The following is a 23,899-nucleotide window of genomic DNA, read 5'->3' as shown; positions in this document are numbered from 1 at the left end:
ATTTATGTCTTCCTTAATTTCTTCCAGCAATATTTTGTAGGTATAAGGCTTTTCCTCTTTGGTTAATTCTTAAGTATTTTAGGGGTACCTGGCTTGCTCACTTTGGGGAGTGTGTAGCTCTTGATTTCAGGGCCATGAATTCAAGCCTCATATTGGGTGTAGAGATTACTTAAATAAAAACTTTTTAAAAATTCTTAAGCATTTTATTCTTTTTGGTCCTGTTGTAAATGGAATTGTTTTTGTAATTTCCTTTTTTAGATCATTATTGGTATACTAGAGATGCAGGTGATGTGAGCAGATGATACAATCTTATATAGAGTAATATACTATATAGATTTATACCATAAATCTCAAGGGATCCAGAATAGCTAAAACCATCTTGAAATAAAGTAACAAAGATGGAGGACTCCCACATTGGGATTTAAACTACAAAGTTTGTTTTTAGGAATTTGTTCATTTCATCTTGGCTTTCCTATTTATTTGTTGGTATACAGTTATCCATAATATTCTCATAATCATTTTTATTTCTGTAGAATTAGTGGTAATGTCCCAATTTCTATTTCTGATTTTAGTAGTTTCAGTCTTTTCTTTTTTTGCCTTAGATGACCTACCTAGTTAAAGTTATGTCAATTTTGTTGATCTTTTCAAAGAACCCACTTTTAGCTGCATTAATTTTCTCTATTTTTGTATCTCTGTATTGATCTTTTTTGCCTTTCTGCCAGTAACCTTGGGTTTACTTTGTTCCTAATCTCTTTTCTTATGTTGTAACACTGGGTTTGGATTGGAGATCTTTCTTTTTAATGTAAACATTTATAGCTATAAATCCCACCCCCTCGTTGTATTTCTTTTGCTGCATCCTATAAATTTGGGGATGTTGTATTTTTGTTTTCATTCATCTCGAGTATTTTCTAATTTCCCTTGTCATTTATTCTTTGATCTCTTAGTTAAGAGTTTCGTTTAATTTCCATAGATTCGTGAATTTTCCTGTTTCACTCTCCCCTTCCCCCCATTTTTTTTTAAGATTTTATTTATTTATTCATGAGAGACACAAAGAGAGGCAGAGAAACAGGCAGAGGGTAGGCTCCATGCAGGGAGCCCAAGGTGGGACTCGATCCCGGGTCTCCAGGATCATGCCCTGAGCCACCCAGGCTCACTTATCTTTTTTGATTTCTAACTTCATCCCATCATGGTCAGAGAAAATATTTCATATGAGATTTATCTTTTTAAATCAATTGAGCATTGATATTGTGGCCTAACATACAGTCTGTCTTGGAAAATATCTTATGTGCACTTAAGAAGAATGTGTTGTTTATTGTATTTAGTCCTTTGTTTCCTCACTTACCTTCTGTCTAGTTGTTCTATCCATTATTGAGAATAAGGTATTGAAGTGTCAAACTGTAAAAGTAGAACAGTCTTTCCCTTCATCTCTGTCAGTATTTTGCTTCATATATTTTGATGGTCTGTTCTTGACACATACCTTAAATATGTGTAAATAGGGGCACCTGGGCGCCTCAGTGGTTGTCTGCCTTCAGTTCGTGTCATGATCCCAGGGTCCTGAGATCAAGTCCTGAATACTCCTCCCTCTGCCTTTGTCTCTGGGCGTTCTCTCTTTCTCTCTCTCTCTCTCTCTCTCTCGAGTAAAAATATAAACTTTTTTTTTAAAAATTAAAAATAAATGTGTAAATATTTATAATGGCTATATCTTGCTGCGCTGAACCTTTTATTAGTATATAATGTCCTCCTTTGTCTCTTGTAAAACTTTCAATACAAAGCCTTGCTTGTCTGATATTAGCGTAGCTGATTTGGTGTGTTGCTCTCTCGGTTTCTATTGTTAATGAAGTATCTGTTCATCTTTTCAATTTCAGTGTGTGTCTTTGGGATCTTAAATGTGATTCTTGGAGATAACATAGTTGGATCACATGTTTTTATCAATTTGGGACTGTCTTTGTTTTTTGATTGGAATCTAGTTCAATTTATTTAAGTGTTGATTAGAAGGGATTTATTTCTGACATTTTGGTATTTGGTTCTTATATGCCTTATATTCATTTGTTCCCCTTGTTTCCTGCATTACTGCCTTCTGTGTTTAGTTGATTTTTTTTTTAACGTTGAATCATGTTACATTCTTTTCTCATTTCCTTTTGCTTCAATTCTGTATCTACTTTTCTTTGTTTTTACAACGGGATTACATAAGCATCCAAAAGTTGTAACACTGAATTTATATCATCTTAACTTCGATAATATACAAAAACTTGTTCTTTTTCCTTTAACAGTTCCATTTGTATTCCTTTTGGTTGTTGTCACAGAATTACATCTTTTTACTTCGTATCCCCAGAAACAAATAATTATTTTAAATGCATTAGTTTCTTAAATCATGTGGAAAACCGTGTAGACTTACAAACCAAAGCATTGTGTTACTAGCTTTTAGACTAATGATTACTTTAAGAAAAGTATTCATTTCTTAAATCATGTGGACATAACGTCTATATGTATTTGCCTTTATTAAGATCATTATTTTGTCATGCAGTTTTGGTTTACTGTGTGCGATCCTTTCCTTTTTTACCCTGCAGGACTCCCTTGAGCATTTGTTGGAGGGCAGGCCTTGTGGTAATGAACTCTTTCATAGCTTTTATCTGTAAATATTTCAAATCTTTCAGTTTCTCCCTCATTTTTGAAGAGCAGTTTTGCCAGAGAAAGGATTTCTTGGTTGATAACTTTTTTTCTTTTAATATTTTGTGATGATTTGTAACCTGTAATCTTTCTGATGAGAAATCTGATTGTTTTACTTGAGAATTCCTTGTATGTTACCTCCTTGGTGCTAACCTTCTAGTTTCAAGATTCTCTCTTTGTCTTTTTAAAGTTTGATTATAATGTGTCTCAGTTCTTAGAGCTTCTTAGAAGTTATATTCACGTTATCAAATTTGAGATGATTTTGGTCATTAATTTCTTCAAATAGTCCCTCTGTCCTTTGTCTCTCTCCTTCTGGACTCCCTCAGTGTGTACATTTGTTCTGTTGATCTTGTTTTATAGATACCTAAAGCTCTGTTTTTGTTATTGTTGTTGTTCTGTTCCTCAGACTTAATAATTTCCATCGTCCTATCTTCAGGTTTGCGAGTTCTCTGTTCTCCTTGCTCCAACGTGGGTTTAAATGTTAACCAGGTGGACACCTGGGTAGTTCAGTTGGTTAGGCATCTGACTCTTAGTTTCAGCTCAGGTCATGATTTCATGGGTTGTGGGATCCAGCCCAGCATCAGGCTTCAGCTCGTGCGGGGGCAGGGGTCTACTTGAGGATTCTCTCCTGTTGCCACTCCCTTTTTTTAAAAAATTTTTTATTTACTTATGATAGTCACACACACACACACACACACAGAGGCAGAGACACAGGCAGAGGGAGAAGCAGGCTCCATGCACCAGGAGCCCGATGTGGGATTCGATCTGGGGTCTCCAGGTTTGCGCCCTGGGCCAAAGGCAGGCGCTAAACCGCTGCTCCACCCAGGGATCCCCTGCCACTCCTAATACACGTACACCCACTCACTCAGGCGCTCTCTCTTTCTGGTAAATCTTTTAAAAAATACATGAGGGGGGGGCTGTGTAGCTGGTACTGTGCTAAGAACTCTAATTGATATTAACTGCAGTTTTATCCTCCAAGCCTTCCCTTGAAAGTTGCACGCCTTTAATAGACTCTGGAGTTGAGTAATTAGATCAGACAGATTGTGTCAGTGCAGTTTTGTTGTCTGGGTTGGGAAAGAGATGCTTGGTGTTTTCTTCTCCGCTGTCATCTCCAGATCCTGTGTCTTATATAAAAGGGTGTGAAGACAACATTTGCACTATAAAACATGCACTAGAGCCATTTTTTCTTATTTTATATTAACAATAAAGGGTGTTGAAAGAAACAAGTTACAGGGTTTGGGGAAGGATAATTGTGGAGTTATTCTGCAAGGAAACAAAGTCTCTCTTGTGTTTCTTAAAGTTGTTAGATGAACTTCAGTTCTGTTTTGTCTGCAAAATTGTGTTGGTTTCATAGTCACATATACTCATTCTTCTACTCTTTTCTGATTCTAAGACATTTAAGTTTTCATTTGTATACCTATATTAATACTTCCAAAACTTTAGTTGAATAGAGCTTAATGGAAATTTTGGGATTGTTATAAATAAATGACTACATCCAGTTCATGATTTCAGATTTGTTTTTCTGCCTGTTTAAATATAAAAGCTTTCAAAGTGTAGTTGATATGCTTACCAGACTGTAATTATTCTTTAAAAAAATTTTTTTTGGCTGTAATCAACGGTTTTATTTTTCTCCTCATTGGCTTATAAACTAATTAGCAGAATTAAAATATAGTGTTAAACCTTGCTCTGAAGTGTGGTAAAGCTCATTCTTAAGGAACAGCTTAACAGTGACTTAAAATAGAAATAGGTCAATTTCACTATTTTCTGATATAGAAATACTGAAACTTTGTTTTTATCTCAAAACCTATGGTCTTTCTACAAGACCCTGCTGCTTGAAATATATAGCTATTTAAAATTTTCCTTTAATTTTTTATTTATACGTAGGGTTGTCATCAAATTTGGCTCTTAACGTAACCATGAAAGGAGTGATACTTTAACTTTTTTTAGTGAGATAAGGCCCAGCCAGATTTAATAAATTTTCATATTAATGCATATAGAGATAATTTGATATTGATAATGGGCTTATATTATAAACACAGATTGCTGATAATACTAAAAAAGTAAAGTTTTTCACTATAGGGATGAAAAATGGGGCACTTGGGTGATGCTCAATCAGTTAAGTGTCTGCCTTGGGACTCAGGTCATGATCTCAGGGTCCTGGGATTAAGCAAACCCTGAGTCTGGCTCAGCGCTGCATGAGAAATCTGCTTGAGATAAAATCTTTAAAAAACAAAAAAAAGGGACACATGGGTGGCTCAGTGGTTGGGCATCTGCCTTTGGCTCAGTACCTAATCCCAGGGTCCGGGATTGAGTCCCACATCGGGCTCCTTGCAGGGAGCCGGCTTCTTTCTCTGCCTTTCTCTCTGTGTCTCTCATGAATAAATAAATAAAATCTTAAAAAAAAAAAAAAGAAAGAAAGAAAGAAAGAAAGAAATCTGCTTAAGGATCTGTCTCTCCCTCTGCCCCTTACCCTTCTCATGCACACACTCTCTTAAATAAATAAATAAATAAATAAATAAATAAATAAATAAATAAATAAATAAATAATTTTTAAAAAGTGAAAAAATGGGGCAGCCTGGATGGCTCAGCGGTTTAGCACCACCTTCAGCCCAGGGCATGATCCTGGAGACCCAGAATCGAGTACCACGTCGGGCTCCTGCGTGGAGCCTGCTTCTCCCTCTGCCTGTGTCTCTGCCTCTCTCTCTCTCATAAATAAATAAAATCTTTAAAAAAAAAAATGAAAAACTTTGGCATACTTTAATATCCATGGATGCTAAGAACAACATTAGGGAATCTCATTAATAGATAATGAGAAGGGACTATAGATTAGAAATAAGGAAATTCATATTTATTAGGTCCTTGTTCTGCCAATGAATACACAGTATTCACCCCAACTGATTAGTTTGTCAGTGGAGACTATTATTTAGTCTATTATTTAGACTATTATTAGTTTGTCAGTGGACAAATTATTTACCTTTTTTTTTTTGAAGATTTTATTTGTTTATGATAGACATAGAGAGAGAGAGAGGCAAAGACACAGGCAGAGGGAGAAGCAGGCTCCATGCCGGGAGCCCGACGTGGGACTCGATCCCAGGACTCCAGGATCGCGCCCTGGGCCAAAGTCAGGCGCTATACTGCTGAGCCACCCAGGGATCCCCTAGCTTTTCTTTTTAATCATTATTTCATGGTGCTTTTATTTTCATTCACATCTTGTATGTTTTTTGATGGCAGTTTAACTTTAGTTAGGTTTATCAGCATGATGTACCCTTTTGATTTTTTTTTTTTTAAGATTCCATTTATTCATTCATGAGAGAGAGAGAGAGGCAGAGACACAGGGCAGAGGGAGAAGCAGTCTCCATGCAGGGAGCCCGATATGGGACTCAATCCCATGACTCCGGGATCACGTCCTGGGCCGAAGGCAAGCACTAAACCACTGAGCCACCCAGGGATCCCCTACCCTTTTGATTTTTAAGTGTTACACATACTGGCTTTTTTCTTTCCAATATTTTACTTTCCTATTTATAGCATTCTTTTTTTTTTAAAGATTTTTAAAATTATTTATTCATGACACAGAGAGATAAAGAGACACAGGCAGAGGGAGAAGCAGGCTCCATGCAGGGAACCCGGCGCAGAACTCAATCCCTGGTCTCCAGGATCACACCCCGGGCCAAAGGCGGCGCTAAACTGCTGGGCCGCCAGGGCTGCCCTTTACAGCATTCTTAATAATGAATGTAATGCCAGTGAGAAAATGTGGTTTTTACATTGACAAAATAAATTTCCTTTTAAAATTCATCCCTAGTTCCCTGAGAAAATAATTTATAATAAGGTTGGCATTGTAATTGGGACAAGTGACATTCTCTAGAACAAATATGGCTGTGGTTTTCTTTAGGATGAACAATTGTTATTTAGTTAGTAAATCCGTGTATATAGTTCTTTTTGGCATCATTCTTCATATTCTTTACGTAGAATAATTTATATGTTTGAAGATAGCTGGTGATCAATGTTGTTAGACTTTTATTCGTTGGTTTTCTTAATAGTCTCTTGATCAAAAAGCAGACTGTTGTGTTATATTTTACGTTTAGGCTATTTGTGTTTTTACATAAGTCCTAGTGAACCACAGGTAAATACTGACAGGATTAATATTTATTGCAACATTGGGAAATAGATAGTATTTGAAGTGTTTTATTATCCTAAAATATCAAAAATTTTTTGCTTGGTAAAGCATTTGGACATGTGATCTCTATCTTAAGAATCTAGCTTTGAGGAACTCTAAGGTTTTGTTAATTTAATGTTAACTTGGGATCCCTGGGTGGCGCAGCGGTTTAGCGCCTGCCTTTGGCCCAGGGCGCGATCCTGGAGACCCAGGATCGAATCCCACGTCGGGCTCCCGGTGCATGGAGCCTGCTTCTCCCTCTGCCTGTGTCTCTGCCTCTCTCTCTCACTGTGTGCCTATCATAAATAAATAATAAAAAAATTAAAAAAAAAATTTAATGTTAACTTCATTGATAGTTACCAGTATTAGCATACAGAACATTTTTGGGGGATGTTATGGATGCTTATATCAATCCAATAACTTTATGCCGGTGCACACGTCATGTATGTGATGTGTCATAGATGAATAACATTATTATTCACCTTTTGTTTTGGACAGAGGATGACCCAGTTTTCACTAGACAAGACAGCAATCGTAGTGAAAAAGAGACCACACAAGTGGCACATGAAACAGAGCCAGAATCAGGGTCTCAGCCTCGACCTGCTGTATTATCAGGTTATTTTAAACAGTTTCAGAAGTCTTTACCACCTCGATTCCAGCGACAGCAGGTAATAGTAAAAACATTTTATCATGTATATGTGATTGAAAAGGTTTATTGTTCAGAGTAGTCTGAGAGGTATTTTGACATGAAACCTAAAAGCACACAAATTTTCCCTGAAATTCTTTCCCCTTTAAATAAAAGTTTATTGATCATAGGTTTTACCATAAACTTCTGTGTCATTTTCCCCCCTCTGCCTCATTATAGGTAGCATCTTCCTTTCTGTGAAATGATTTCTACAGTATAATTTATGAGTAGTTAATTTAAGGCAAAATGTCATAACTTATCTTTTGTTCTTTTGTGTTACCACCTCTCACTGTTAAATGTCTTTTGAATTCTTTTCCCTGGAGGATTAAAAAAACCCTATTATTTTCTAATATGATTGATTATGTTATCACATGGAACTAAAATCTCAAGATGTGGGATCCTACTTTTCTAGGAACAGATGAAACAGCAGCAGTGGCAGCAGCAGCAGCAGCAAGGTGTACTTCCCCAGACAGTCCCTTCACAGCCATCCAGTGGTGCTGTCCCTCCTCCACCACACAGACCTCTCTACCAACCCATGCAGCCTCACCCTCAGCATTTGGCTTCTATGGGTTTTGATCCAAGGTGGCTCATGATGCAGTCCTACATGGATCCTCGAATGATATCAGGTAGACCTGCTATGGATATTCCACCCATTCATCCTGGTAAGTTAAAATTGATGTTTCATGGCTCACTGGCAGTTATGCAAGATCAGAGGTTTTCATCTTCCTCCCATTTTTATTCCGTTAAGAGGTATAATTTAGTAAGCACTTAAGTAGGGTGGCTAGATATTTTCTTTTAAAGATTTTATTTATTTATTTGAGAGAGAAAGAGCACATGAGCACTAGTGGAGAGGGGGTGCAGAGGGAAAGGGAGAGAGACAAGCAGACACAACTCCTCCCCCCCCCCGCCCCCCAGCAGGGAGCCTGATGTAGGGCTTGATCTCAGGACCCTGAGATCATGACCTCAGCTGAAGTTGGATGCTTAACTGAGTCAACCTAGGTGCCCCTAGATTTTTTTTAAGATGTTATTTATTTATTTTAGAGAGAGAGTGCTTGAGCAGGAGGGGGAAAGGGAGAGAGAATCTCAAGCAAATTTTCCACTGAGCACAGAGTGTGTGACACTGGGCTCAATCTTACTACCCTGAAATCAAGACCTGAGCAGAGACCAGATGTTTAACTGTGTCACCCAGGTGCCCCCAGGGGCCTAGATTTTATTTAAAAGATTTATTTTAGAGAGAGCATGTGTGCACAAGCAAGGGGAGGGGTAGACCGTGAGGGAGAGAGAATCTCAAGTAGACTCGCCACTGAGCAAGGGAGCCCGATGTGGGGCTCAGTCTCATGAGCCTGAGATCATGACCTGAGCTGAAATCAAGAATCAGATGCTTAACTGACTGACACACTCAGGTGCTGCCAGGGTGTCTAGATTTTTAATTTAAAAATTCTGTAACTTTTGCCAGAGTACATAAATGCCAGACACTGTATGAACAGTATGATAAGACCAAAATACTAGTTATTTTCTGTATGTAAATATTAAAAATGTTTGAGTCTGAAAACATTCTGTTATTTGCTAAGTTATTTTCATTCTTCTGTTTAAGCATTTGAATTTTGTCCTTCTATTCTGTATTCTAGCTTTTCAATTTTCTCTGCTGTATACTTGAGTTTTCACATAGGTTAGCTGAAAAACAAATGAATTAGCAATCATGTATGGAGTCTATCAGAGTAAATCCAGATAATTCATTACCAAAATGAGGAAAATTTAGGAGTGATAAAAATATCAAGAATAATGTCTTAATTTTAAAATTTATACTGCAATTTTAGAATTTAAAACGCGTAATTAATAGCATTGATCAACTACTTAGACTATTAATAGAATATTCTGTAGGATATATTTCCTCTGGAAATCTATCACTGTTGGTGTAATCCTCATTATGTTTTTATTGAGACACATAGAGGCTTCATACATGTTACCTGACTTTTATAGGCATTGTATTTTTTTTCCTTTAAAGTAAAGATAGGCTACTGTTGTGGTTTGCTTAGTTTGCTTCTTCAATTCTTAAATCTATTTAATAGCAGCAATAAAAATCTCATTTATGGAAAAACTTGTACAGTTTTCATTTATCATTGCTTTATAGTTTAAGTATAAAGTTCTAAATAATAATAACCCAGATTCTATGTGTATGATTGTTTTTTCCATCTTTTTCTGATGTTCTGTATAGGAATGATTCCTCCTAAGCCATTAATGAGAAGAGAGCAGATGGAAGGATCGCCAAACAGTTCTGAGTCATTTGAGCATATTGCACGATCTGCAAGAGATCATGCAATCTCCCTCTCTGAACCTCGTGTAATGTGGGGATCAGATCCCTATCCTCATACTGAACCTCAGCAGGCCACTACTCCCAAAGCAACAGAAGAACCTGAAGATGCAAGGTAATTACAAAAATTGTTAATAGACCAAATTAATATTGTGGTAAAATGAAAACTGTGTAGCATTCCCTGAAGATCATTTTGATTTAGAATTGAGCCACAAATCTGATTTCCTTCCATTTGAGTGTATGTCTTCTCATTTTTGGACATGCTTTTTCTGTCATTTCTGTATTGATTAGAGCATTTTATCACGTATTTTTGTACACTGAATTAAATACTGAAATTCAACATTGGATGTAAAATTGGCCAGTTTCTACTGTTGATTAGATATTTGACATGTAGTCTAGCTTTAGGTGTTGATACATGTTTTCTACTAAGGAGAAGTGGTAGAGATTTGATTGTCCATACCTTGTGGAAGTCTTCTAATGCCAATATAAGGACAAATACTAATTTACAGAGATAATTCGAAGTAGCAAATGGTGACCTGTAATAATTTATAACCATAAACTTAGAACTTCTGCCCTTTCAAGGAGTGTATTTTGTAATGCTGATTCATTGGGGGAAGATAGACCTACTCTAGTGTACTCTTGGATTATAGGTAGAAATTAGTAGTCTTGATGGACTAAAAATTCCCATCAACATGGCCTAAACATCCTTTTTTCTTAAGGAATGAAGTTCATTTGTTTTTAATTGTGGCTTCTACCATCAGTGAAATTTTTTGTGTTCGGTTCAGTGTTGTTCTATAAGCATGGTGTTTTACAGCACATTTCTAGAATTTTTTCACTTTGTATGACTGACATTTTATCCCCACTGAGTAGTAAATAATTTTCCCATTCCTCCTAGTCCCTGGCATTCATCATTCTGCTTTATGTTTGGATGAGTTCGATTAAATTATATATCTCATATAAGTAGAATCCCACAGTACTTGTCCTGTGATTATTCATTTCACTTAGCATAATATTCTCATCCATCTGATGGTATATAACAGTATTTTCCCTTTTTTGATGGCTAAAGACTATTGTATGTATATACCATCTTTTCTTTTCTTTTCTTTTCTTTTCTTTTCTTTTCTTTTCTTTTCTTTTCTTTTCTTTTTTCTTTTCTTTTCTTTTTTCTTTTCTTTTCTTTTTTCTTTTCTTAAGATCTCATTTATTTATTCATGAGAGAGAGAGAGGGGCAGAGACACAGGCAGAGGGAGAAGCAGGCTCCATGCAGTGAGCCTGATGCGGTACTCTATCCCGGCTCAACGGGATCACGCTCTGGGCCGAAGGCAACACTAAACCACTGAGCCACCCGGGCTGCCCACATTTTCTTAATCCATTCACCTGTCATTGGATATTTAGGGTTGTTTCCACCCCTTGGCTGTTATGTAATGCTGCCCTAAAGTTTTTAAGGAGGCATAAAGATTAGAATCCTCTAAATGGTTTTTATGATTAGGATCCATTTTTGTTTTATAATTAGATGGATTATTTTGCTGTACACTTGTGAGAAGGAGTTTGTTTTGGTAGTTACACCTCTGAATTCTTCATTATTTTAGGCCTGAAGCCCCACTGGATCAGGAGCAGATTACTACTGCTTATCCTGTAGAACAGAGTCAGTTAGAGGTTCATCCAAAAGCGGACTTTGTCAGAGAATCGAGTGAGATGGAAGTACAGAAGTTTTTAAGCAGATCTGTGGAAGACGTTAGACCTCGCCATACTGACACGGTCAGTCAGTCTGCCTGTTTTGATGTACCTGATCAAAAAACCGTATCCACTCCTCAGGAAGAGCGGATCTCAGCTGTAGAAAGTCAGCCTGCCCGGAAAAGAAGTGTTTCCCATGGTTCCAACCATACTCAAAAATCAGAGGAGCAAAGAAGTGATCCATCTGCAAGCATTCCTAAAGTAACCAGCAGATGCATGGATTCAAAGGAACCAGCAGAAAGAACAGAGGAAAAACCAAAGAAGGATGGCTTTATACGATCATCTGAAGGACCAAAACCTGAAAAACTATATAAATCTAAATCGGAAACTCGTTGGGGCCCAAGGCCAAGCTCCAACAGAAGAGAAGAAGGTAATGATAGGCCTGTGAGAAGATCAGGTCCCATTAAAAAACCTATACTTAGAGATATGAAAGAGGAACGAGAGCAGCGGAAAGAGAAAGAAGGAGAAAAGGGAGAAAAGGTCACCGAAAAAGTTGTCAAACCTGAAAAAACAGAAAAGAAAGATCCTATTCCTCCAGTCCCACCACCTGCAGCACCGGTTCAGCCACAGTCTGTTCCACTACCACCTCAACCAGAATTAGAGAAATTTCCTTCAACAGAAACTTCAGCCTTGGTTCTAAAGCCACCTCAAGATGCTGAGAAGCCCTCGGAACCTGTAAGTAGTGTTGAAGTAGAGCCTGTGGCTAAAACTGTAAACCAGCAAACCATCACAGCACCAACAGTCAAAGAAGAAAAACAACCTGAGAAACTCGGTAGCAAAGATCTTTTAGAGAGGCCTCGACCAGATTCAAGACCAGCAGTTAAAAAAGAATCTACTTTACCCCCCAGGACCTATTGGAAAGAATCTAGAGATAGAGATTGGTTTCCAGATCAAGGATACAGGGGTCGAGGCCGGGGTGAATACTATTCAAGAGGCCGAAGCTATAGGGGTTCTTATGGAGGACGTGGCCGAGGTGGGAGAGGGCATACTCGAGATTATCCCCAATATAGAGACACTAAGCCACGGACAGAGCATGTGCCCTCAGGACCTCTTAGACAGCGAGAAGAAAGTGAAACACGAAGTGAGAGCTCTGATTTTGAAGTTGTTCCCAAAAGAAGACGACAGCGGGGTTCAGAGACTGACACGGACAGTGAAGTTCATGAAAGTGCAAGTGACAAAGATAGTTTAAGCAAAGGCAAACTTCCCAAAAGAGAGGAACGGTCTGAAAACAAAAAGCCTGTAAAGCCTCAGTCATCTTTCAAGCCCGAAAATCATATCAGAATAGATAATAGACCTCTCGAAAAAGCTTATGTGAGGGATGATGATAAGTCTAAACCAGGCTTCCTTCCTAAAGGAGAGCCTACACGGCGAGGCAGAGGGGGGACATTCAGACGTGGGGGAAGGGATCCTGGAGGCAGGCCATCTCGCCCTTCCACCTTACGAAGACCTGCTTATCGGGACAATCAGTGGAACCCAAGGCAGGCAGAAGCTCCAAAACTAGACGATGGAGAGCCACCAAGAAGACACGAGCAGTTTATTCCTATACCAGCAGATAAACGACCTCCAAAATTTGAGCGAAAATTTGACCCAGCTAGAGAAAGGCCCCGACGACAACGTCCTACCCGACCACCGAGGCAAGACAAGCCGCCTCGATTTAGACGTCTCAGGGAGAGGGAGGCTGCTTCCAAAACCAACGAGGTGGCAGTGCCCGCAAATGGCACAGTTAATAATGTGGTTCAGGAACCAGTTAATCCTGCTGGGGATATTTCTGGGAACAAGACACCAGACTTATCTAACCAGAACTCTTCAGATCAGGCAAACGAAGAATGGGAAACAGCTTCAGAAAGCAGTGATTTCAATGAGAGGCGTGAAAGAGATGAAAAAAAAAATGCTGATTTGAATGCACAAGCAGTTACAAAGACTGGAGAGAATGCTTTACCTCCAAAAAGGGAAATAGCAAAGAGAAGTTTTTCTAGCCAGAGACCTGGTGTAGATCGCCAGAATCGGCGTGGCAACAGTGGTCCACCAAAATCCGGAAGGAATTTCTCAGGTCCTAGAAACGAAAGGAGAAGTGGTGGCCCACCATCAAAGACTGGGAAGCGAGGGTGAGTACTTTGTTTCAGTATACTTGCTTTCATACATGAACTGAGCAAAGGAGCCAGTCTGGATATAGGATCCAGACATTGTTCTTCCCTAATTTTTTTGTTTGTTCATTCTTGAAGTGTAAGGGTGCCTGAGCAAGAGAGGTTAATGGGTCTCAGAAGCTTTTGCCTCTTTCGTTAACATTTTCTAGAATTCTCTTAGGAATTTGTAGCTTTGGGAGAATCTGTACACCTAAAAGAGGGACCTGTAGAAGTGTCTTCCTTTTGGTAAGTCATCTTATTGATGATGAACAGCCCTTCGTTCTTTTTTGGTTTCTCTTTACAAAAAACTGGTGCTCATAGGTGTCTTCTGGGGCTTAAATGAATACATTTTAAGCATATGCTTTATTACTCTGTATTGGTTGCTAGGAAGTGAATATTGAACCTTAGGAATAAACTATATCTTCCTCTGGAGTTGCAAACTACAATAAATGATCCATCTGGATAGAGGCACAGAACTGCCATTAAGGCCACCAGCAACATAAATATGTTGGATTTATTTTAAAATAATTTCTCTGTGCTAAGCTTGATCTGTTCTTTTAAATATTAAAATGCTGTTTATAGTAAATTATTAATTTCTTTAATATCAGGAAAAATTACAGTATCGGTATGCCTAGTTTTATTTATTCATTTATTGATTTGCCTAGTTTTAAATGTAGGTTCTGCTATTTACTGCCTTTATAAACCCTGCTTCCTCACCAGTAAAATAGGGAGAAAGTAATCATACTTTTAAAGATTGGTAAAGATTACAGACATGATATTTGTGAACTGTATTAACATACCTGATAAATAGTAAGCATCTGTTATTAGAGTGTGCCGTGGTTTATCAAATTTCCAGGTTTGCAGCCTGAGCTGATAAAAAAGTAAGCATCTGTTATTAGAGTGTGCCGTGGTTTATCAAATTTCCAGGTTTGCAGCCTGAGCTGATAAAAAAATTTATCCAAATAATACTAATCTGCATTGGTTAGTTACAATACACTTAATATTTCAGGTTACTATACCTACCCATCAACAAAAATATTTCTGCTTTCTGATAACTCAGAAAAAAAATTTAGGGAAATGCGACCAGTTGTGTTTCCCGAGTACCTTAATAACACAGAATTAGAACCTCTCTTTATAGGGCCAAAAGAATTAGGATAGCATATATAGTTGCAATGTAGTTATTGACTGTAACTGAACTATTAGAGTTTTGAGTAATAATATTCAGGGGAAATCTTGATCTGGTTTTTGTGTAATGTAGATTTCAACAACTTAGCAAGACTTGTGACATGTTGACAATAACAACTTTGAACCTGCAGAAATAGCAGTTAGAGATTGTAATTAAAATAAATCTTTTGAAAGAGTCCCACTTAGAAGAAATTTTATTCTTCAAATATTTGAGTTCATGCTTTGTGTCAAGTACTTGGGTAAGCTTTTATCTCAAGTGAAACTATTGGCTAAGATGAAAATGAATTAATTTGATAGGAAACAAAAACTATAGAAATACATTGGTTTGTGAAGTGAAGTATTTCCCTATTAAAGGTGGTTTTTTATATGCTTTTGTTAATTATAAATCTGATTGAACTTCTAAAAAAATGCTCATAGTGTTAACAGAATGCTTTTTAAATTTTTCATATGCTGTCCTGTTGTGGAGAAGATCCAGCAGTGAATACTTTGAACTTGTTTGGATCATAGGAATTTTCTGCTATAAACCATGTTGATTGGCGTATACATACCATGATAGACACAGTAAGAACCTTCAGGGCACAGTTGGAATTCTGGAATTTAATTCCTGGAAAACATTCTTTCCACCTTCTTAATTGGAAAGCTCGGGTTTAGTGAAGTTGTACTCCATAAAAATCACTGAAGCTTATTAATTTGAGAGTCTTCTGTCCCATGGGTATTTTATCTTAGATTAAACTGTAGAAACTGCCAGTAATCATTTTTCTTTTGTTCAGTTATGTGGAGGTAGCAGTAACTCAACTTGTTGTTTTGCAGGCCATTTGATGACCAGTCTGCAGGCACAACTGTTGTTGATCCTGTTAATGGCAGTTCTGCACACCACCAGGAGGGAACACCTAATGGTACAGGACAAAAGAATGCCAAAGATTCCACAGGGAAAAAAAGAGAAGACCCCAAATCAGGCCCTAAAAAACCCAAAGAGAAAGTAGATGCACTATCACAGTTTGATCTCAACAATTATGCAAGTATGTCTTAGGTTCCTTTTATGCATATATTATCTGTCACATTTGAGTTGATACTAAAATAGAGAAAGGGGGGAAGAGGGAAAGAATTAGAACTACAAGATTGAGATAAAGGCTGATGATGAATCACTAATTAATAAAATGAACTAGTTTTTAGCAAAGCCTTGTGTGCTTGATCAAGTTCTTGTTAAAGATAATCTGCTGGATTTCATTTTTCTTCATAAAAAAGGAGAAAATTAACCACTCCACTTTGCCAAACAGATGTAGGAAAGCATTGAAGAATAAATGAGGTTGCTTAATTATATCTGTACATATGCTTTATCTTCTGTGCAAGAAATATTAATCTCAGTGACTTACGCCCTTGATAAAATTGGTATCTAAGGCATGATAAATAGAGAATAATAGGATGGGAGGCAGTGTTGCTCTGGATAAATACTTTCAGAAAGCCATAAATAATTAGATACTAAATGCGAAGGATAACACAAGCAATAAGAAAATATTTGTTGAAGACATTAACGAGGGGGAAAAAAGAAAAAAGGAATATCTATGAGAAGGCATTTATACATGTAAAAATGCACTATTTGCCGTTCATTCAAATGAGACTTCAGCTGGAAATACTGTGTAAAATTGAGATTTACTAAGACCAGATAGTAGTAATGGCAAAGTTAGGTTAGGTACTGTTATTCCAGTATTGAAAACAAAGATGAGGATTTTCACCTAGTTAATGGTTATTTAAACTTGATTTGGGCCTAGGACCTTGGCATTATTATTTCTAGACCAGTAATTCTCAATGGGTGGTCCCCAGATCATCAGCCTCACCTAGAAAGTTGTGAGAAATGCAGAATGTTGACCCCTATCTCAGACCTAAATTCAGAAACTCGCAATCTATATCTTATAGAATTCTCCAGGTGATTTTAATGCACACAAATACTTGAGAACTATTGTTCTAGAATACCATTTTAGGATTCACATGGGAAAGAAATAAACTTAGCTTAATTGCATGTTTAAGAGTTTTTAGTTAGTTTATGTAGAGCAGTGGTTCTCCACAGGAGTAATTTTGTACCCCAGGGAACATTTGGCAATCTCCGAAGACAGTTTTGATTGTCCTAGTGTGGGGCTGGGTGCTACTGACATATTAGATATAGGCCAGGGATGTTGCTTAACATCCTAGCGTGCACAGGATGGCCACCTCCGAATACTGGTAGTGTTGAGTTTGGAAAGCACTGATCTAGAGAGAAAAAAGTAGACTCTTAGGAAGCTTGGGTGCCAACCTTGTGGCGGTCCGTAGAGAGAGAGGAGAGTCTAAACACACATTTGGAAAATGACAAATGAAGATTACAAAAAGTCTGCAAAACAGGCAGCCGGAGTGGCTCAGTGGTTTGGCGCCGCCTTCAGCCCAGGACGTGATCTTGGAGTCCTGGGATCGAGTCCCTGTTGGGCTCCCTGCATGGAGCCTGCTTCTCCCTCTGCCTGTGCCTCTGCCTCTCTCTGTCTCTGTGTGTTTCGTGAATGAATAAATAAAATTTTTATTTAAAAAGTCCACAAAACATAGCAGATATGTCTTCCCAAATAACTGTTTACCACTTTCCCTTCTTCCAGAGAATTCTTGGGGTAGAAAATTCCCAAAGTATTATATTATTGGATTAAGACATAAAAGACGTAAAAAGGTTAAGAACTCCATATATAATTCTGAGTTGATGGTGGAAACTGAGCTATGCATTTTAAAAACTCATTAAGAATTACTCCTCTTTAGGTTGTTTTTCTAATACTTGTTAAGTAATTTATGTTTAGGCCAAATTGTTACAAAGCACCAGGCGTGTTGAAAATGAACAGAAAGTATTCTTCAAATTTTTGTTTCACATACTTGAGTAAACTAACTCTTGAAAGGTTCTAAAGAAGCTCTTTGACAAGAAAATTAAAATAATGGGTGATGGTATGGCTATGAAGAAAAGTTTCAACACACATTTTTAGTCAAAGTGGAAGACTGAGATGAACTTAGAAATATAAAGAGGTCTCTTTGCCACTGTGAAGCAATGGAGTGTATGGCATCTGCTGAAATGTTTGACTAAGGCCTTTTATTTGAAATGAGCATTATGCTATTTCAGAGTTAATCTCTTAAGGATTTAAAACACGTGTAGAACTATCATAGATAAATCAGAACCAATGAGGCTTTTGTTAGAAAAACAGAATAACATGGGGCACCTAGGTAGCTCAGTTGATGGACTCATGATCTTAGGGTCATGAGTTTGAGCTCCACTTTGGGTGTAGAAAGCACTTAAATAAGTATTTAAAAAACAACAGTAATAGGTTTTTAAAGAGAGGAAGCCAGCAGCACTTCGGTGGTTCAGTCAGTTGAACATCCGACTCTTGATTTCAGCTCAGATCGTGAACTTAGGATTGTGAGATCTACCTAAGTGGGGCTCCACACTCAGCACAGTGTCTATAGCACAGTGTCTACTTGTCCCTCTCCGTCTCCCCTTGCCCCTCCCCCTGCTTGCAGATGCATCGCCGTGTGTGCTCACACCCTATCTCTCTCATAAATAAATAAATAAATAAATAAATAAATAAATAAATAAATAAATAAATAAATAAATTTTAGAGAGTGAAAGCCAGTTTTAGTCTTTTTTTTTTGTTTTTCTCATTATTTACATAAATGCAAATTGTTAGCCATTCAAAAAGAGTTGTTTGCAGGTGGATTCCCTATGAATCACTCTCTAATAAGACTCTCTTGCTATCCCTCACAAGTTATCACTATCTTGAGTTGTATATGTAAAATTCCCAAGCAAACAACCTATTTTTATTGTGTGTTCCCCAACTAAAACATGCATTATTTGCAAAATTAAAACAATTTATTTGAATTGCCTCACCCGTTTCTTATATTTGTTTTGGAAACATGTCTGCAATCACAGGTTGCATTGCTTGAACTATTTTAATTTTGCTTTTAGATATTAAACTTAAGGGATCTAGATTTCTTAAATTTACTGGGATATATGATTTTTCAGGATATCGCCCAAATAACTGTTAGTTGAACAGTGAGTTGAAGATACATCTTAAGTTAGTTATCTGCTAGGTTATTATGATGTATGTATATCTATGCCACTTTACATTCACGTAGAACTTTCCCATATATTTCATTTGTTTTTAACAACTACATGTTGTAAACAAATGGTCTCCCTAAAACAGTCATTAAGAGCCATAAGACTTGCTTGGGTATTCACCAGCTCATCTTTAGCATATCAGCCTCTCAGAGTTTATTTCATCCTTTAGAAAGGGGAAACAATACTAATATGCACCTCTAAGAATGGTTAGATGCAAATGAAGTGAGGTGCTGCGTAGGCCTTTATAGCCCATTACAGACCCTTATAGCACAGTTATAGAGATTAAGCAATTTGAAGAAAGTAGAGTGATACCGATTGTTTTAAGACATCACCACTATATTATTGAAGAAAAAAAAGATCTATATCATATCTATCATATCTATATCTTTTGACTTTAGAAAGTCAAAAGACTTTAAGTTTGTTTGTGAACTATTTTCATTCATGTTTATGCATTCTTTTCAAATAATTACTAATGGCCATTGTGTGGGATGGGAATTGGGTTATATTGTGAGTTATAAGAACTAGATTTTTGTCTCGCCCTTCTTTTTTTAATCACTACTGGACTAAATATTTTTATTTACCTTTTCAATTGAAAAAATATATATCATTTTAAATCTTTTTCCATACTCATAGGTGTTGTTATAATTGACGACCATCCTGAAGTAACAGTAGTTGAAGATCCCCAGTCAAATTTGAATGATGACGGTTTTACTGAAGTGGTTTCCAAAAAACAACAAAAGCGTTTACAGGATGAAGAACGTCGAAAGAAGGAAGAACAAATCATACAGGTTTAGTGTTTTAGTTTGTTGCTAGTTATTGAGATTGTTGCCCAAAATATAATCTTTGAAATCCAGTGAACACAACTGCTATGATCAATAAATTGCAGACTCTTCACCTATAAAGGTTTTGTGATTATAATCTACATTAGTTCATTTATACTCATGGTATGAATCAAGGTCAGTTATTCTGTTTAAATCACCCCAAACACCCATTTTGCTAAACGGTGACACAGGATAAAACTAAGTAAAACACATAGATCATAGTGATAACATGCTCTAATAGATGAGAAGCCTCAAAAACAAACACTGTAAAAATCATACGTGAATGGTAATATTAAGTTGAATATAAGCCTTGAGACTAGGTATTTTTAGAATCATTCATTTGTGTATTCATTTACTTTATAAGGTAAAAATTGTACAGCATACACCCCAGCAACACCACAGATTAATGTTTCTGTGGCAAACATGAGTGAAGTCAATAAGTAGCTCTTCGTCAGATTGGATCAGATTTTGCTGCCGAATGAATTCATTGAAAAATTCCATAACTTGAATTTTAAAATTATGGAAGAGAGATTGTAGAACTGTTTATCAAGAATGTATAATAAATACTTACTTGTCTTTTTTTCCCCCTGTAGCAGCCTTGACGTTTTTACTCTTATTAAGTGCCTATTTTGAAAAGTAAATGAGTTAAATTATTTGATCTTGTCAGAGACTGTGTTGGTGAACTATGCTTTTAGTTACATTATTGACAAAAATGGTTCCTACGAATTTTTTCAGGTCTGGAATAAAAAGAATGCAAATGAGAAAGGAAGAAGTCAGACTTCTAAGCTTCCTCCACGGTTTGCCAAAAAACAGGCTACGGGGACCCAGCAAGCACAGGCTCTGGCTCCAGCTCCAGCCTCGACTCCAGGTCTAGCCTCAGCCTCTGCCCCAGTGCCAGCCTCAGCCCCAGCTCCAGTCCTGACTTCAGCCCCAGCTCCACTCCCGAGCTCTGCCTCCACACCAGTTCCACCCTCCACCTCAGCTCCAGCCACAGTGACTTCTTCAGCTCCAGCTCCAACCCCTATTCTTGCCTCAGCTTCATCCCCAGCTTCTGTGCCCATCCTCACCTCAGCCTCAATACCCATCCTTGCTTCAGCCCTAACCCCAACTTCAGCTTCAGCTCCAGCCCCCACCACCTCAGCCCCAGTAGCCCCCACCTCAGCCCCTGCCACCCCAGCCCCAATTCCAACCCCAGCCCCGGCCCCTGCCTCCACCCTAGTCCCTGCCTCAGCTTCAGCCCCAGCCCTGGTCCCCATCCCTGCTCCAGCCCCCAGTGCACCAGCCCAGACTCAGGGACAGACTCATAAACCAGTCCAGAGTCAGCTACAGACTACAACACAGTCTTCAAAACAGCCACCACCTTCAATTAGACTACCTTCAGCTCAGACACCTAATGGCACAGAATACGTAGCCACAGGAAAGTCTATCCAGACTTCACAGTCACATGGCACAATTACAACTGAATTATGGGATAACAAGGTGGCCCCACCAGCTGTGCTGAATGACCTCTCAAAGAAATGTAAGTTCAACAGAGAAGAGAAGGAGGGGCTATGGCCTGAGATGTTGGGGTTTGTTTTTTTGATTGTATGCTCAGCATGGTTTTTTGTAGCCACTTCCTTTTTCTTAATAAGAAGCAGTAATTTTTACTAGTTTCCTTTCTTAAAACCTTTGTTTTAAAACAAATGTGTTACACTTTTAATAGCATATTTTATGGGCACAATTTTTGCATTGATTAAAAAATACAGGTTTGTTGGGGGCGGGGAATCTTATATTTATTTTGGTATTCAAAAATCTGAGTGTATTGTGAAAACCTTTGTTTTTTTGTCTAGCTGCCATTAAAGGAAAAGATAAAGTACTTAGGATTATTAGCCTCTAAATTTTAATGGTTGCATTTGCAATGACTCCTTCTTTCCAGTAGGTCCCATTAGTCCACCACAGCCACCCTCAGTCAGCGCGTGGAGTAAGCCCCTAACATCGTTTGGATCGGCTGCTTCATCAGAGGTAGGAGTAGATGTCATAATGGCCTTAGCAGAGTTAGTGGAGCAGAGTTACCTTAAAACAGTTTTTCAAACTGGAATGTGCATCCCAGTCACTCGGACAGCTTAGTAAAATAGATTGCTGAGATTCATGCTCAAAGTTTCTGTTTCATTCGGTCTAATTGAAACCTGAGTACATTTCCAACAAGTTCCCAGGTAATATTATTGCTGCTGGATCCCTATATATAAGTTGTTTCTCACCTTTAGACATCCTAAGCTTAACATTTTTAAATTGAAGTCTCAATAAAAGTGCTTGTGATACAGAGAATATGAGTGCAGTGATTAGTTTTTCAAGTTTTCTACCATATTTTTAGCCTGAAAATTAGGTAATAAAATTACTTAGAAGCAGAGTTTACAGGAAATTCTAACATAATTTCTTGAATGTGCAGTTTTGGTAAATGAGAACTTAGGTTAGCAGTTTTTCACTTACTTATTGAACAAAAATTTCTTGAGCACTTGTGATCTTCCAGGCAGTGTTCTAAACTGTGGATTTACAGAACAGGGAAAGAGTGTGACAGAAAGGACAAAAAGCCCTGCACTTTGGGGGCTCCCATTGTAGATGGAGGTGGGACCAATAATACATACTATAGAGTATGCTAAATGGTGATCAGTGCTGAGGAGAAAAGCAAAGTAGGGAGGGTACATAAGAAATTTCTCAAGGGATCTGGAGACAACTTAATGATAATTTTGTTCAATGATAATAAATGTTAGATACGCTAAGTAGACTCACAAAGATTGATAAGATAGTATGGTCTAAGTGTTACTACCCTTCATTGTATTATATATATTTTATACACCATTTTTATTTCAAAGCATATGATATTCTTCCTAAAACTACCATTCTCTAATAGTTCTATTAATTGTCCATCTGTTTTTGCATTTCATTGGACTATTTATAAGTTAATTCTTCCTGGGGGATCCGTGGGTGGCGCAGCGGTTTGGCGCCTGCCTTTGACCCAGGGCGCGATCCTGGAGACCCGGGATCGAATCCCACGTCAGGCTCCCGGTGCATGGAGCCTGCTTCTCCCTCTGCCTGTGTCTCTGCCTCTCTCTCTCTCTCTCTCTCTCGTTGACTATCAAAGATTAAAAAAAAAAAATTAAAAAAAAATAAGTTAATTCTTTCTGTACATAAAATCAGTAGCTTTCAGTGATTAATTACTGCACTGTTTCACTTTTATACTACTAACTGTATATTTAAATTGACTAGAATTTCAGCATTGACTGAAGCAAATAGAGATTCTTATTCTAAGTCATATCAATAATGTTTGCCTGTATTTGAAAGAGAATATTCAGATATTAATAATAAATCTAAAGAGCATGACTTGTTCTTATTGTTGACATTGTTACACTGATAAATATAATCGTAACCTCATACAGTAATTGATACCTTAAGTTCAGGGCTACCGAAACTGATAGGAACTATGATTGGATTGTAAGACTGGTGCCTGAAGTTGAACTTTGTCCTGAGTTTTATCCATTTTTTCTAAAAATGTTAAGTATTGTTATAAACATCCTCTGACTTATAAAACCCTGTTTTTTCTAGCCTTCTGCATGTTCACCTTCTACCACTGCTCTTAATACCTGCCATATTCCAGCCTCAGTAGCCTTTTTTTCAGTCTTAACCTTTACACTAGGTGTTTGCTCTGCCAGGAACACTTCCCGCTGCTTTTGTCTTTTTTTTTTTTTTTTTTTTTAAGACTATTTATTTGAGAGAGAGGAGGGTGAGAGGACAGGGAGAGTTTGGGCAGTCTCCCCACGGAGCAGGGAGCCCACCACAGGGCTTGACCCGTGGGATCGTGACCTGAGCTAAAGGCAGACATTTAATCAACTGAGCCACCCAGGTGCCCTGATTTTTGGTCTTGTAGATTGAGTTACAGTGTGACCTCCTCAGGGTCTTTTTCTGTCTACCAATCTAAAGTGGCTTAACCATATTTTGATTTTTGCATATCTCTCATCTGATTTTCTAGTTGTTCATTTTCTCCATTCACTATATAATGCAAGTTCTGTAAGTTAGATTCTTAGTGTCTATCTTGGTCAGTGCCTAGCACAAAGAAGATGCCATAGAAATTA

General features: G+C 37.7%; 1 protein-coding gene across 17 annotated transcripts in view; it reads left to right on the top strand.

Moving 5' to 3' along the window:
* PRRC2C (proline rich coiled-coil 2C) overlaps window positions 1-23,899 on the top strand; it is a 101,925-nt gene that overhangs the window by 52,082 nt on the left and 25,944 nt on the right. For 15 of the 17 annotated variants that reach the window (XM_049112300.1, XM_025430356.3, XM_025430348.3 and 12 more), the window contains exons 13-20: window positions 7,319-7,488; window positions 7,918-8,167; window positions 9,721-9,931; window positions 11,406-13,655; window positions 15,669-15,877; window positions 19,606-19,760; window positions 20,529-21,312; window positions 21,709-21,794. In XM_049112300.1, the coding sequence (XP_048968257.1) occupies window positions 7,319-7,488; window positions 7,918-8,167; window positions 9,721-9,931; window positions 11,406-13,655; window positions 15,669-15,877; window positions 19,606-19,760; window positions 20,529-21,312; window positions 21,709-21,794 (4,115 nt within the window). The remainder of the gene's footprint in view (window positions 1-7,318; window positions 7,489-7,917; window positions 8,168-9,720; window positions 9,932-11,405; window positions 13,656-15,668; window positions 15,878-19,605; window positions 19,761-20,528; window positions 21,313-21,708; window positions 21,795-23,899) is intronic. The other 2 variants (XM_049112301.1, XM_025430344.3) reach the window with 1 other exon arrangement.

Source organism: Canis lupus, chromosome 7 (genome assembly GCF_003254725.2).
Source record: "Canis lupus dingo isolate Sandy chromosome 7, ASM325472v2, whole genome shotgun sequence".
In the NCBI taxonomy this organism is placed as follows: domain Eukaryota; kingdom Metazoa; phylum Chordata; class Mammalia; order Carnivora; family Canidae; genus Canis; species Canis lupus.
Note: the sequence above shows the minus strand (reverse complement) of the source record. Positions and strands in the feature narration are given on the sequence as shown.